At 47.6% G+C, this 15,986-nt stretch overlaps 1 protein-coding gene across 1 annotated transcript in view; it reads left to right on the top strand.

Moving 5' to 3' along the window:
- Positions 1 to 15,986, top strand: part of LOC141266089 (cytochrome P450 2C20-like) — a 355,023-nt gene that overhangs the window by 42,682 nt on the left and 296,355 nt on the right. The window contains exon 2 of the mRNA XM_073679997.1: positions 3,223 to 3,404. Coding sequence (XP_073536098.1) covers positions 3,228 to 3,404 — 177 coding nt within the window. The 5' untranslated portion in view covers positions 3,223 to 3,227. The remainder of the gene's footprint in view (positions 1 to 3,222; positions 3,405 to 15,986) is intronic.

The following is a 15,986-nucleotide window of genomic DNA, read 5'->3' as shown; positions in this document are numbered from 1 at the left end:
TCAGAACCTTCTGCGTCTGGTCCTGGATCCGACTCATAAAGATTCTGGGCATCAGTGCAGATCATTTCCTCGTCTGGATTCACAGAAGCGCTGGAGTCGACCTCTGATTCCCAGGCTATAGTATGAGTAAACAGCTCTGCAGACTCAACCATCTGTTCTACCTCATACTCAGACGGGCAGCTGGAGATTTGGGAGCTGTGAGGAAGCAAGTGCGATTTGGGTGACACCTTTGAGGACTGGAGTATTTGTGATGTTGAAGTTGATGTGGAGGAGAGCCCACTTAAAGGAGCACTTGATATCCGTTGAAGCACCTGCTGTTTTTGTGCCTCATCTGGAATTTGTAGCGATTGGTGTGGCCGTAAGAAAGGGATCTTATCACATTGTCCGCTAAAAGAAGTAGACATTTTAGTTTGGCTGGAAGATGGTCTTTCTTCTGCACCTACCCCACGGACACAACCTTTTTTCCCCTTCCCAACACGCCTATTCCCCTTTCCACCAGCAGCAGGCCTTTTTCCACTCATTTTGGTGGTTAACTAATTCACAACTCTGGAGTTGTTTGCACAAAAAAACAATGGATGGTAACCGAGCAGAGCTGAGTGGCCAAACTGTGGTATTAGGCCAAAACTATTGGCTGGGTTAGATGCAGAAAAAAATTATTTTTAATTTGCAACCTGATGGAGGTCAGTATAGATGGACTAATAGACCAAGTCCCACACACCGCTAGAAGCCCAAATATTTTTTCAGAGCTAGATGCAGAAAATTTTTTTATTCAATTTGCAACCTGATGGAGGTCAGTATAGATGGACTAATAGACCAAGTCCCACACACTGCTAGAAGCCCAAATATTTTTTCAGAGCTAGATGCAGAAAAAAATTATTTTTAATTTGCAACCTGATGGAGGTCAGTATAGATGGACTAATAGACCAAGTCCCACACACCGCTAGAAGCCCAAATATTTTTTCAGAGCTAGATGCAGAAAAATATTATTTTTAATTTGCAACCTGATGGAGGTCAGTATAGATGGACTAATAGACCAAGTCCCACACACTGCTAGAAGCCCAAATATTTTTTCAGAGCTAGATGCAGAAAAAAATTATTTTTAATTTGCAACCTGATGGAGGTCAGTATAGATGGACTAATAGACCAAGTCCCACACACCGCTAGAAGCCCAAATATTTTTTCAGAGCTAGATGCAGAAAAAAATTATATTCAATTTGCAACCTGCTGGAGGTCTGTATAGAAGGACTAATAGAACAAGTCCCACACACTGCTAGAAGCCCAAATATTTTTTCAGAGCTAAATGAAGAAAAAAATTATTTTTAATTTGCAACCTGATGGAGGTCAGTATAGATGGACTAATAGACCAAGTCCCACACACTGCTAGAAGCCCAAATATTTTTTCAGAGATAAATGAAGAAAAAAATTATTTTTAATTTGCAACCTGATGGAGGTCAGTATAGATGGACTAATAGACCAAGTCCCACACACCGCTAGAAGCCCAAATATTTTTTCAGAGCTAGATGCAGAAAAAAATTATATTCAATTTGCAACCTGCTGGAGGTCAGTATAGAAGGACTAATAGAACAAGTCCCACACACTGCTAGAAGCCCAAATATTTTTTCAGAGCTAAATGAAGAAAAAAATTATTTTTAATTTGCAACCTGATGGAGGTCAGTATAGATGGACTAATAGACCAAGTCCCACACACTGCTAGAAGCCCAAATATTTTTTCAGAGCTAGATGCAGAAAAAAATTATATTCAGTTTGCAACCTGATGGAGGTCAGTATAGATGGACTAATAGAATGATGCTATGCCCAAAAGATTTTACTTCACTAGGTGCAGTAAAAAAATTGGTATTCTATACACAGGTGGTATATCTTGCAACACAGATAGGCTACTCCACTGACTAACACACTCTGCAATAGGCCAAAAAGGATTAGCTTTGCTAGATTCAGCCAAATGCTGTGAAAAAAACTTGCACAGCACTGGCACAGACCTGCCTGGCAAAAACTGATAGGAACTGATGTAACCTAGTCCTGAAAAGGACTCCAATTACAATTAGTCTTTACTCCCACAATCTATCTATTTAAGAGCACAGACCTGCCTGATAAAAGTCGTAGGAAATGCTGTAACCTAGTCCTTAAAAGGACTGCAATCACAACTATTCCCTACTCCCAAGCTATCTGTATATTTGTGCGAAAATTGGCTTGAAATTAACAAGGTATAGCGCACACAGCAACAGCGGTGCCGTCTAACACGCAGCTGCAGCAGTGAGAAAATGGTGGCGACGGGGAAAATGGCTTGGTCTTATAGGGCAAGGACATGTGACATACACTGCCAATCACACATGCCCTTGCTTGTGTGAAAAAAAGCACTTCGCTCTGTGTGTGCGCTGCTGATAGGCTGACAGATTGCACCTCCCCACTGTAAATGCGGGAAGGAGAAAAAAAAATGGAGATCTTCATTGTTCCTGCAGAGATCCATCCCCTGCCCCTCCCCCCACCCCGCTGTACACTCAAACTGCGTATTAACATTAATTTTCATCATTACTGAGAAAAAATCCAGTTATGATTTTGGTGCACGAACAGTTATCGAACATAACCTCGAACAGCCGAATTTTTCTCAAATTGTTCGTGTTCGCCGACCGGCTCGAACACCGCCCAAAACAGCTCGAATTTGAGATTGGCGAACAGTTCGAGTAGAACAACGCTCATCTCTAGTAATGAGTGCAGAATAGAAGGGCTTCTTAAATAAAAACTAACGGTTCTGTGAGAGCCAGAATTCCTGCTGTTTGGTAGGTGATCAAATACTTATTTCATGCAATAAAATTCAAATTAATTATGTAAAAATCATACAATGTGATATTCTGTTATTTTATTTTTACATGAAGTGTACATATGATAAAAATTACGGATCTCTCCATTGTTTGTAGGAGGGAAATCTTACAAAATCAGCAGTAGACCAAATACTTATTTTCCCAGAACTAGAACTAGGTCAGAACTAGGAGAATAATCAGAATGGACGAATGATACAATGAAGATATAGTCAGAAAATAGAACGAGGGTCCCAACTAGGAGAGTGATCAAAATGGAGATAGTGTCATAGGACATTGCGGTGTAGTCAGGATAGACCCCTGATGATGACTGGTGAGATCATTATCTTCAGTGTTTTGTGAGCACAGAGCTAATACTAATAATCAAATCTTTTGTTTCTAATCACAGGAGCCATGGAGCTGTCCACCATCCTTGCTCTTTCTGTTATCCTTCTCTTCACTGTCTACATTTTCCTCTCCTGGTCCAGACAACATGGATACCGGTCACTGCCTCCTGGACCTACCCCAATTCCTCTGCTGGGTACCCCCAAATACATGCATTTAACGGATGCCCCCAAGACCTTCCCTGTGGTAAGTATCCACAAGGAGACATAGTGCAGTGCATGCTTGGTAATGCAGCTATCGTGTGTCCTGTTTTCCATTCATCATGGTCACTGATTGCTACATATAAATTAAAACAAATTTACCCAGTACATCATGTGATCCACCAAATCAGGCCATAATATACCAAAGTGAAAAAGGAAGTAAACTAAGCCACTGCTCAAAATAATAGGAAAAAAAAACAAGGAGAAAAAGTGGAGTTTATGAAGCTAAAAATATGTTAAAACACATTATAAAAAATAAAGACAGACAGGTAATGGGTAAACAAGAAACAACTACTTCATTAATGGAAAGAATATACACAAGGGAGTGAAATGAATGTAATGGATACTGTGGTCCTTATTCCCACATAGTACCATCCACAAACAGCAAAGATAAATCAAAATAAATATGCCCAGTTCTTACCCATTGTGCATATAGAAGAGGCTCAAATTAACCCAAGGAGACTCCCCAACGCGCGTTTTGATTTTTAGTATAATAGTTTTCTCAAGGGGAAAATAGATAATGAGGAAACCCTGCAGGACCTTATGAACCCATGACCCAGATTACATGACCGGCGATCAGCCAATGAGTTCGGATGGTCAGTGAATGTGTGAATCACCGTGCGTGCCAACCAAACACCACCAGCCATCAAGCAGTCAGTGCACATGTCTGAGAGTGAGGATGCATAACCATGGCTCCCGAACATACGCAGACAGAATAAAGATGCCGAGAAGTGGATGGGGACGCGAGGCAACGAAAAGCACATGCCCACCCCGATCACATCAGTGAGTTACTAATAGACAGTATGGACTATCAATTGTAGATTGCCAATTATATAGAAACCTGGGTGTAAAGTGCCTAAATGTAAAGAGGATCAGATACAACATATTGCCAACATAAAGATCCGTTAAACAATAAATTGGAGGAGGATTACATCAGCTCACCGATGAGGGTAGTAGTTCCAGGGTGGGTGCGGTGCAAGGAAATCCTGAGTGCAGTTCCCAGGTAAACCAGGGTCAGTATCAACAAGAAAAAATCCAGCTGCCACCAAGGCATTGACTATCTGGAGAAGCTTTTTTTTCGCTTGAAGCGTGTAGGCCTAGTGTAATATCGTTTAGTATGTGTCAACAAAGTATATATTTTTTAAAAATATTCAATTTCTTGGCGGCAACTGGATTTTTTTTTGTTTCTAAAAATCAGCTGTCCTATTACATAGAGTATATGCATAAGAAAATGATATCATGCTCCAACAAGTATCGATGGCAAATTAGCAGCAGTGATGAGTAAATCCGAATTCCACTAGATATGCAATTGATCCGACAGATTAGCCCAAAAGAGGTAGATCATTTCTCTGATGAGGTCCTGCAGGAAAGCAGAATAAAGGTATCAATAAACATATAATGGGAAGAGAATAAATAACAACCAAATATAAAACTGAAGAAGGATAATTGGCAAGGAAATGTCATTACAAGATGTGAATCTAAGGGCTTCATTTCCACGAAGAAACAATCCACCTGGCTTCGAGTTGAGCAAGAATTTTTTTAGAGTCACCTCCCCTTATGCCACTATGAAGTGTATCGATGCCCTGTACCGTGAGAGTCTTAGGGTTACAATTGTGATGAAGCTTAAGATACCGAGGGATTGTTTTTAAATCAGCAATATCCTCCACTGTCCTGACCGCACCAATGTCCCTCACATGCTCCCGTACTCTGACCCTCAATTCCCCTGAAGTGAGTCCTACATAAATTTTGGGACAACCACATGCTGCATGATATATTTAGTCGGTACAACTACATGTTATGTATTGGCTGAAGGAAAAATGCTGCTACCCGTCGGAAGAGTGAAAGGTGGAGCTGCGAAGGATATTGGTGCAGGCAAGACAGTGGCCACAGGGAAAGCAACCACGGTTTGGGCCTCTGTTCCATAAAGGCTCACTGCCCGTGGTACGTAATGGCTTCTATCAAGAATATATTTTAGATTCTTACAACATTATGATGTCATAAGAGGAGTTATAGGCAAACAAGATTTCATGGACGGTTCAGTTTTGAGTATTGGCCAATGTTAATTGAGAATCAATCTCATATTGCGCCATTCATGATTAAAGGCAGAAATGAACCGAACCCTCCCGTCTAGTTTCCTATATCTGTCTGCGCATGTACAGGAGCCATTGTTATATGTCCTCGCTCCCGGAAATGGGCACTGATTGCTTGATTGCTGGTGGTGTTTGGTTGGTGCGCGCGGTGATTCGTGCCTGCGCCGACCGTCCGATCTCATTGTCTGACCGTTGGTCGCGTGACCGGAATCATGGGTTCATTAGGTCCTACGGAGTTTCCTCATTTTCCCCCTCTTTGTTAATTCCCCTCTGGCAAACGGCGTCATCAGGGTACATCTTTCTCCACGTGGATCATCACTATTCACGTAAGCATACATGTCTCCTTAGGATATAGTTTTCTATTTCTGGCATCCTGGTATGCATGGCTCCCTCATACCCAATCCTGGTATGCATGGTACCCCATCCTTTATCCTTATCCTGGTATGTATGGTACCCCTCATCCTGGTATGCATGGTACCCCTCATCCCTATCCTGGTGTGCATGCCCCCCAGATCCCTATCCTGGTATGCATGGTACCCCTCATCCCCCAATCCTGGTATGCATGGTACCCCTCATCCCCCAATCCTGGTATGCATGGCACCCCTCATCTCCCAATCCTAGTATGCATGGCACCCCTCATCCCCAATACTGGTATGCGTGGCACCCCATCTCTCATCCTGGTATGCATGGCACACCTCATCCCAAATTTGATATACATGGCACCCCTCATCCCAATCCTGGTATGTATGGCACCCCTCTTCCCCAATACTGTTATGCATGGCACCCCATCTCTCATCCTGGTATGCATGGCACACCTCATCCCAAATTTGATATACATGGCACCCCTCATCCCCCAATCCTGGTATGAATGGCACCCCCCATCCCCCAATTTTGGTATGTATGGTACCCAATCCCTCATCCTGGTATGCATGGCTTTCTCACCCCCAATCCTGGTATGTATGGCACTTCTCATCCCTATCCTGATATGCATGGCACTCCTCATCTTCCAATCCTGGTATGCATGGTATCCCTCATCCCCCAATCCTGGTATGCATGGTACCCCTCATCTTCCAATCCTGGTATGCATGGTATCCCTCATCCCCCAATACTGGTATGCATGGTATCCCTCATCTCACAATCCTGGTATGCATGGTATCCCTCACCTCCCAATACTGGTATGCATGGTATCCCTCATCTCCCAATCCTGGTATGCATGGTATCCCTCATCCCCCAATACTGGTATGCATAGTATTCCTCATCTCCCATTCCTGGTATGCATGGTACCCTTCATCCCCCAATCCTGGAATGCATGGTACCCCTCATCCCCCAATCCTGGTATGCATGGTACCCCTCATCCCCCAATCCTGGAATGTATGGTACCCTCATCCCTCAATCCTGGTATGTGTGGTACCCCTCATCTCCCAATCCTGGTATGTGTGGTACCCCTCATCCCCCAATCCTGGTATGTGTGGACCCCTCATCCCCCAATCATGGTATGCATGGTACCCTCACCCCCAATCCTGGTATGCATGATCTCCTCACCCCCAATCCTGGTATGCATGGCACCCCTCAACCCCCAATCCTGGTATGCATAGTCCCCTCATTCCCCAATCCTGGTATGTGTGGCCCCCTCAACCCCAAATCCTGGTATGTGTGGCCCCCTCATCCCCCAATCCTAGTATGCATGGTCCCCTCATCCCCCAATCCTGGTATGCATGGTACCCTTCATCCCCTAATCCTGGTATATGTGGCCCCATCATCCCCCAATCCTGGTGTGTATGGAACACCTCATCCCCAATCCTGGTATGTGTGACCCCCTCATCCCCCAATCCTGGTATGTATGGTACCCTTCATCCATCAATCCTGATATGTGTGACCCCCTCATCCCCCAATCCTGGTATGTATGGAACACCTCATCCCCCAATCCTAGTATGTGTGACCCCCTTATCCCCCAATCCTGGTATGCATGATCCCCTCATCTCCCAATCCTGGTATGCATGGTACCCCTCATCCCCCAATCCTGGTATGTGTGGCCCCCTCATCCCCCAATCATGGTATGCATGGTCCCCTCATCCCCCAATCCTGGTATGCATGGTACCCTTCATCCCCTAATCCTGGTATATGAGGCCCCATCATCCCCTAATCCTGGTGTGTATGGCACACCTCATCCCCCAATCCTGGTATGTGTGACCCCCTCATCCCCCAATCCTGGTATGCATGGTCCCCTCATCCCCCAATCCTGGTATGCATGTTACCCCTCATCCCCCAATCCTGGCATGTGTGGCCCCCTCATCCCCCAATCCTGGTATGCATGGTCCCCTCATCCCCCAATCCTGGTATGCATGGTACCCTTCATCCCCCAATCCTGGTATATGTGGCCCCATCATCCCCCAATCCTGATATGAATGGTCCCCTCATCCCTCAATCCTGGTATGCATGGTCCCCTCACCCCCAATCCTGGTATGTGTGGCCCCCTCATCCCCCAATCCTGGTATGTGTGGCCCCCTCATCCCCCAATCCTGGTGTGTGGCCCCCTCATCCCCCAATCCTGGTATGTGTGGCCCCCTCATCCCCAATACTGGTATGCGTGGCACCCCATCTCTCATCCTGGTATGCATGGCACCCCTCATCCCAATCCTGGTATGTATGGCACCCCTCTTCCCCAATACTGGTATGCATGGCACCCCATCTCTCATCCTGGTATGCATGGCACACCTCATCCCAAATTTGATATACATGGCACCCCTCATCCCCCAATCCTGGTATGAATGGCACCCCCCATCCCCCAATTCTGGTATGTATGGTACCCAATCCCTCATCCTGGTATGCATGGCTTTCTGACCCCCAATCCTGGTATGTATGGCACTTCTCATCCCTATCCTGATATGCATGGCACTCCTCATCTTCCAATCCTGGTATGCATGGTATCTCTCATCCCCCAATCCTGGTATGCATGGTACCCCTCATCTTCCAATCCTGGTATGCATGGTATCCCTCATCCCCCAATACTGGTATGCATGGTATCCCTCATCTCCCAATCCTGGTATGCATGGTATCCCTCACCCCCCAATACTGGTATGCATGGTATCCCTCATCTCCCAATCCTGGTATGCATGGTATCCCTCATCCCCCAATACTGGTATGCATGGAATCCCTCATCTCCCAATCCTGGTATGCATGGTACCCTTCATCCCCCAATCCTGGAATGCATGGTACCCCTCATCCCCCAATCCTGGTATGCATGGTACCCCTCATCCCCCAATCCTGGAATGTATGGTACCCTCATCCCTCAATCCTGGTATGTGTGATACCCCTCATCCCCCAATCCTGGTATGTGTGGTACCCATCATCCCCCAATCCTGGTATGTGTGGCCCCCTCATCCCCCAATCATGGTATGCATGGTACCCTCACCCCCAATCCTGGTATGCATGATCTCCTCACCCCCAATCCTGGTATGCATAGTCCCCTCATTCCCCAATCCTGGTATGTGTGGCCCCCTCAACCCCCAATCCTGGTATGTGTGGCCCCCTCATCCCCCAATCCCAGTATGCATGGTCCCCTCATCCCCCAATCCTGGTATGCATGGTTCCCTTCATCCCCTAATCCTGGTATATGTGGCCCCATCATCCCCCAATCCTGGTGTGTATGGAACACCTCATCTCCCAATCCTGGTATGTGTGACCCCCTCATCCCCCAATCCTGGTATGTATGGTACCCTTCATCCATCAATCCTGATATGTGTGGCCCCCTCATCCCCCAATCCTGTTATGTATGGAACACCTCATCCCCCAATCCTAGTATGTATGACCCCCTTATCCCCCAATCCTGGTATGCATGATCCCCTCATCTCCCAATCCTGGTATGCATGGTACCCCTCATCCCCCAATCCTGGTATGCATGGTACCCTTCATCCCCCAATCCTGGTATGTGTGGCCCCCTCATCCCCCAATCCTGGTATGCATGGTCCCTTCATCCCCCAATCCTGGTATGCATGGTACCCTTCATCCCCTAATCCTGGTATATGTGGCCCCATCATCCCCTAATCCTGGTGTGTATGGAACACCTCATCCCCCAATCCTGGTATGTGTGACCCCCTCATCCCCCATTCCTGGTATGCATGGTCCCCTCATCCCCCAATCCTGGTATGCATGTTACCCCTCATCCCCCAATCCTGGCATGTGTGGCCCCCTCATCCCCCAATCCTGGTATGCATGGTCCCCTCATCCCCCAATCCTGGTATGCATGGAACCCTTCATCCCCCAATCCTGGTATATGTGGCCCCATCATCCCCCAATCCTGATATGAATGGTCCCCTCATCCCTCAATCCTGGTATGCATGGTCCCCTCACCCCCAATCCTGGTATGTGTGGCCCCCTCATCCCCCAATCCTGGTATGTGTGGCCCCCTCATCCCCCAATCCTGGTATGTGTGGCCCCCTCATCCCCCAATCCTGGTATGCATCCCTTTCACACTGCACACATACAATAAAAAAATAGACACACATACTCACCTTTCTTCCCTGCTCTCCAGCGCTGCGGTGTCCTGTTCTGCGAGAGGCCGGGGGAGGAGTGTGGCGCCGGAGTACGCGTGTGCCCATACCGTGCTGTCCGGCGCCATTTTGCTGAAGACACACTACAAATGTGTCTTCAGTAAAATGGCGCCTGATAACGCTATGCGCATGCGCCGACTCCGACGTCTTCACTCCTGCCCCGGTCTCCTGCGAGAAGAGAGGCGCTGCGGCAACGCTCCTCCCGCTCAGGTAAGTATGCAAATATGGGTCTGGAGATCGCGGTATGCGTTCAGTGTCTACCCATACCACGATCTCCGGCACCATACACTCCTCTTAACTGTAACGGTTCCATGCGATCTTCTGTCTGGAGCCAGACTGTGCAGGCGTGTCGCGCTTGCGCAGTCTATAAAGGCTTCAGACAGAGATACGCATCCCTGGTTATATTATAGATAAGACCTGGCATCGCCATGCTCGTCACAGTCTACCCCGGAAACAGGAAGAGTAGGGAGAGGTGCTGCTGCGTCAGGGAGAGATTTGGTGGTTTTAGTCAGGTATTCCACAGCTATACATATACATATATATACACTGCTCAAAAAAATAAAGGGGACACTTAAAAAACAGAATATAACTCCAAGTAAATCAATCTTCTGTGAAATCAAACTGTCCACTTAGGAAGCAACACTGATTGACAATCAATTTCACATGCTGTTGTGCAAATGGAATAGACAATAGATGGAAATTATTGGCAATTATCAAGACACCCTCAATAAAGGAGTGGTCCTGCAGGTGGGGACCACAGACCACATCTCAGTACCAATGCTTTCTGGCTGATGTTTTGGTCACTTTTGAATGTTGGTTGTGCTTTCACACTCATGCTAGCATGAGACGGACTCTACAACCCACAGAAGTTGCTCAGGTAGTGGAGCTCATCCAGGATGGCACATCAATGCGAGCTGTGGCAAGAAGGTTTGCTGTGTCTGTCAGCGTAATGTCCAGAAGCTGGAGGTGCTACCAGGTGACAGGCCAGTACACCAGGAGACGTGGAGGGGGCCGTAGGAGGGCAACAACCCAGCAGCAGGACCGCTACCTCTGCCTTTGTGCAAGGAGGAACAGGAGGAGCACTGCCAGAGCCCTGCAAAATGACCTCCAGCAGGTCACAAATGTGCATGTGTCTGCACAAACGGTTAGAAACCGACTCCATGAGGGTGGTGTGAGGGCCCGACTTCCACAGATGGGGGTTGTGCTCACAGCCCAACACCGTGCAGGACGCTTGGCATTTGCCATAGAACACCAGGATTGGAAAAGTCGCCACTGGCGCCCTGTGCTCTTCACAGATGAAAGCAGGTTCACACTGAGCACATGTGACAGACGTGACAGAGTCTGGAGACCCCGTGGAGAGCAATCTGCTGCCTGCAACATCCTTCAGCATGACCGGTTTGGCAGTGGGTCAGTAATCGTGTGGGGTGTCATTTCTTTGGAGGGCAGCACAGCCCTCCATGTGCTCGCCAGAGGTAGCCTGACTGCCATTAGGTTCCGAGATGAGATCCTCAGACCCCTTGTAAGACCATATGCTGGTGCGGTTGGCCCTGGGTTGCTCCTAATGTAGGACAATGCCAGACCTCATGTGGCTGGAGTGTGCCAGCAGTTCCTGCAAGATGAAGGCATTGAAGCAAAGGACTTCTCCGCCCTTTCCCCAGACCTCAATCCGATTGAGCACATCTGGGACATCATGTCTCGCTCCATCCATCAACGTCACATTGCACCACAGACTGTCCAGGAGTTGGCGGATGCTTTAGTCCAGGTCTGGGAGGAGATCCCACAGGAGACCATCCGCACCCTCATCAGGAGCATGCCCAGGCATTGTAGGGAGGTCATACAGGCTCGTGGAGGCCACACACAATACTGAACCTCATCAGGAGCATGCCCAGGCGCTGTAGGGAGGTCATACAGGCACGTGGAGGCCACACACAATACTGAGCCTCATCAGGAGCATACCCAGGCATTGTAGGGAGGTCATACAGGCACATGGAGGCCACACACAATACTCTGCCTCATCAAGAGCATGCCCAGGCATTGTAGGGGGGTCATACAGGCACGTGGAGGCCACACACAATACTCAGCCTCATCAGGAGCATGCCCAGGCATTGTATGGAGGTTATACAGGCACGTGGAGGCCACACACAATACTCAGCCTCATCAGGAGCATGCCCAGGCATTGTAGGGAGGTCATACAGGCACGTGGAGGCCACACACAATACTCAGCCTCATCAGGAGCATGCCCAGGCATTGTAGGGAGGTCATACAGGCACGTGGAGGCCACACACAATACTCAGCCTCATCAGGAGCATGCCCAGGCATTTTAGGGAGGTCATACAGGCACGTGGAGGCCACACACAATACTCAGCCTCATTGTGACTTGTTTTAAGGACATTACATCAAAGTTGGATCAGCCTGTAGTGTGTTTTTACACTTTAATTTTGGGGGTGACTCCAAATCCAGGCCTCCATTGGTTAATAAATGCGATTTCCATTGATGATTTTTGTGTGATTTTGTTGTCAGCACATTCAGCTTTCTACAGAACAAAGTATTCAATGAGAAGATTTCATCCATTCAGATCTAGGATGTGTTATTTCAGGGTTCCCTTTATTTTTTTGAGCAATGTATATATATATCCATCTGAACTAACAGTCCTTGTGAGGACTAATCCAGCTGCATATATTACTGGTGATAGCAGAAGTTAGGCAGGCAGGGTTTGTGGACAGTATATACAGTACAATAGGGTCCATTGCACGTTCTGTCTCCTATTGCTGTTACAGATATCCATAGCCCTAGATATCAGGCCTATTTATTTTTTGTTCTTAATCCTGATTATTTGCTTAAGAAGAAATACAGTACACCATTTTTCTGCTCCATTTGCTTGTTAGCAGAATACAGACAGATTTTATTTTAATTTTATTCACATTGCTGTTTTGCGTTTAAGCAGAGAAACTTTCCATCAAATCACACGTGATCCAATATTACTGCGGTGATAATCTTGACACTTTTTGGAATGTGCCAAATATTACACTCCATTTAAAGTCAACCAGCTGTGTGTTGTTGAACTTATTCACACTTGGTCACTGATCAATACTATACAACAAGGCCACAGCCTAAAGCCATGGTTGTCACACGTGATTGCATATTACTGCTGTAATAATACAGACATATTGTGGAGTGGGCCAAATATTACACTCCATTTAAAATTGTAAAGGCGCAAGGGACGGGCAAGTGGACGTGATGGTGATGGTGCATGCAGATGCGGAGGCCGTGGGCAAGATGAAACTGTGCCTGCTGAGGGAACACAGCAAACACCCACATCATGTCGAACTACCTTATTGTCCCAATTACTAGGGGGCTGCAGAACAACACAATTGAAGCCAGAGCCGTGTGAAAAGGTTGTTGGTTGGATAGCAGATAAAGCTTCCAGTCAGTTTGCCACCACCACCACCCTGTCTTCCAAACGGTCAAGTCTCAGTAGCCATGAGTCTGGACCACATATTCCTCACCCTGATCTTCTCTCCTCCCACCATGCTGAGTGCCTGGAGACAACTGATCTCACACTTGGACACTCCGAAGTGCTGTTTACTTTTCCATTTATAGATTCGGGCCTCTCACCCAGCCAGCTTCAAGTGGGGCAAGAAGAGATTGCATGAAGCGATGCCCAAATATTTGAGCAGCCATGGTTACATAAAGGCGACAGTGGGAAACTGTTTCAAGAGGTGGATGATGATAATGAGACACAATTGCCACCAAGTGAGGAGGAGGACCAGGGTGCGTTTGTGGAAGACAAAGTGGTGGACGATGACGTCACTGACCCAACCAGGAAAGGTGACATGCATAGTGAGAACAGCAGCACACAGGGGGAGGGAGGTGTAGCACCACAGCAGGCAGGAACAAGCAGTGTGGTGGCCACAGACACAAGGCGGGCAACTGTTCCTCGGAACACAAACACGACGGAAGTTGCCAGTCCAACTGTTAGATCTTCCCGAGTCTGGTTGTTTTTTAAACACAGTCCAAATAAACCCAAAAAGGTAATTTGCAACATCTGCCAGGCCAGCATCAGCAGGGGCAGCAAAACTAGCAGCCTGACCACCACCAGAATTCACAGGTACATGACAGCAAATCACCGACTAGGTGGGCCAAGTGCCAGGGTCCAGAAACAGTGTCTGCGAGTGACACCACTGCCTGTTTCGCTGTTGTGCGTGCACGCCTCATGCCCTGCACCTGTCATTGCACACTTACAACCATCACCGTCACCGTCCACGTCCTTGTCCCAGCGCAACATTCAGTTGTCCCTACCCCATTTTTTGGAACGCAAGCGCAAATACACAGCCAATGCCCCACAGGCCACGCTACTAAACTCACACATTTCTCAAATGTTTGCGCTTGTAATTTTGCCTTTTAGGCTCTTGGAGACGGAATCCTTCCACAACCTGATGGCGGCAGCCATCCCTCGGTACTCGGTCCCCAGCTGCCACTATTCCTCCCGGTGTGCCATCCCCACATTACAAAAGCAAGTGTCCCAGAACATTAACCGTGCCCTCAACAACGCAGTTACTGGGAAGGTCCACCTAACCAAGGACACGTGGACAAGTGCTTGTGGCCAGGGACGGTACATCTCACTGAAGCCACACTGGGTTAATTTAGTGAACTCAGTACCCAGTCAGACCTTGAGACGGAACACGTCCTCCCGACACCGAGGATTGTGAGCCCTGGGTCAGTCAGGGTTGCCCCCACATTCTAAAGCTCCTGCACCTCCTCCTCCTTCTCAGCTTCTATCTCTGAAATGACCACATCAGTAGCAAGCTGTAAGCACTGCAGCACTGCCTCTGCCAAGCGGCAACAGGCACTACTGAAACTAATATGCTTAGGGGAAAAAATGCACACCTCAGAAGAGTTGATAGCTGTAACAAAGTAGGTATTTCTGTGGCTGTCACTGCTGAACCTACAGCCAGGCATGGTCGTGTGTGACAATGGCTGGAACCTGGTGGCGCCTCTGAAGCTAGACAACCTCACACACGTACCATGCCTGTCCCGTGTGCTCAACCTAGTGGTTCAGCTTTTTCTCAAAACCTACCCAGATCTTCCTGAGCTGCATGTCAAAGTATGCCATGTGTGTGCCCATTTTCGAAAGTCAGCTACAGTTTCTGCTGCCCTCGCCGTGCTTCAGCAGCATTTGCAGGTGTTGGAACTCAACCTTGTAGATGTTGGGAAGGATTTGTAGACAGCAGAGGGCAGTTGTTGAGTATCAGCTTCAACACTCCCTTCGGCATTCAGGTTAACCTACGCATATAAGAACTGAGGAGTGGGCATGGATTTCAGACATCCAAAACTTTGAGGACTCCACCAAGATGGTGAGCGGCAATGATGCCATACTTAGCGTCACCATCCTGCTTCTCTGTCTTCTGAAACGCTCGCTGCTCACAATTAAAGAGGATGCATTGCAGGCGCTGCACGATGAGATGGAGCAAGGAACTATACAGGGTGATGCCACACAGCCCAGCCTCATCTCATCACAATGTAGATTGGATGCTAATGAGGAGGAGGAAGACGATGAGGAGGAACAGGAGCTGGTTTCCTGCTCTACAGATGGTACTACCCACACCACATTCATACCATCTGTTCAGCGTGGATGGCCTGAGGAAAGGGAGAATGAGGAGGAGGATGAGGATGAGAGCATGGACAGTCGTCCTCTTAGTGAGGACAGGGAAGACTTTGCTGGTGGCAGTCTGGCACACAAGGCTGACTTTATGTTCCTCTGTCTTTCCCGTGACCCTCGTGTTGTACGCATCTTGACCAACAGTAATTACTGATTGGTCACACTTCAAGACCCACACTACAAGGAGAACTTTCTAACTTTCTATCTTTCCTTCTTGTGGCAGAGAGGTCTAATAAAAAGTTGCAGTACCAGAAGGCCCTTGTTGCAGA

Source organism: Phyllobates terribilis, unplaced genomic scaffold (genome assembly GCF_046119375.1).
Source record: "Phyllobates terribilis strain yellow unplaced genomic scaffold, ASM4611937v1 Scaffold_4__5_contigs__length_816908805, whole genome shotgun sequence".
NCBI classification, from domain to species: domain Eukaryota; kingdom Metazoa; phylum Chordata; class Amphibia; order Anura; family Dendrobatidae; genus Phyllobates; species Phyllobates terribilis.
Note: the sequence above shows the minus strand (reverse complement) of the source record. Positions and strands in the feature narration are given on the sequence as shown.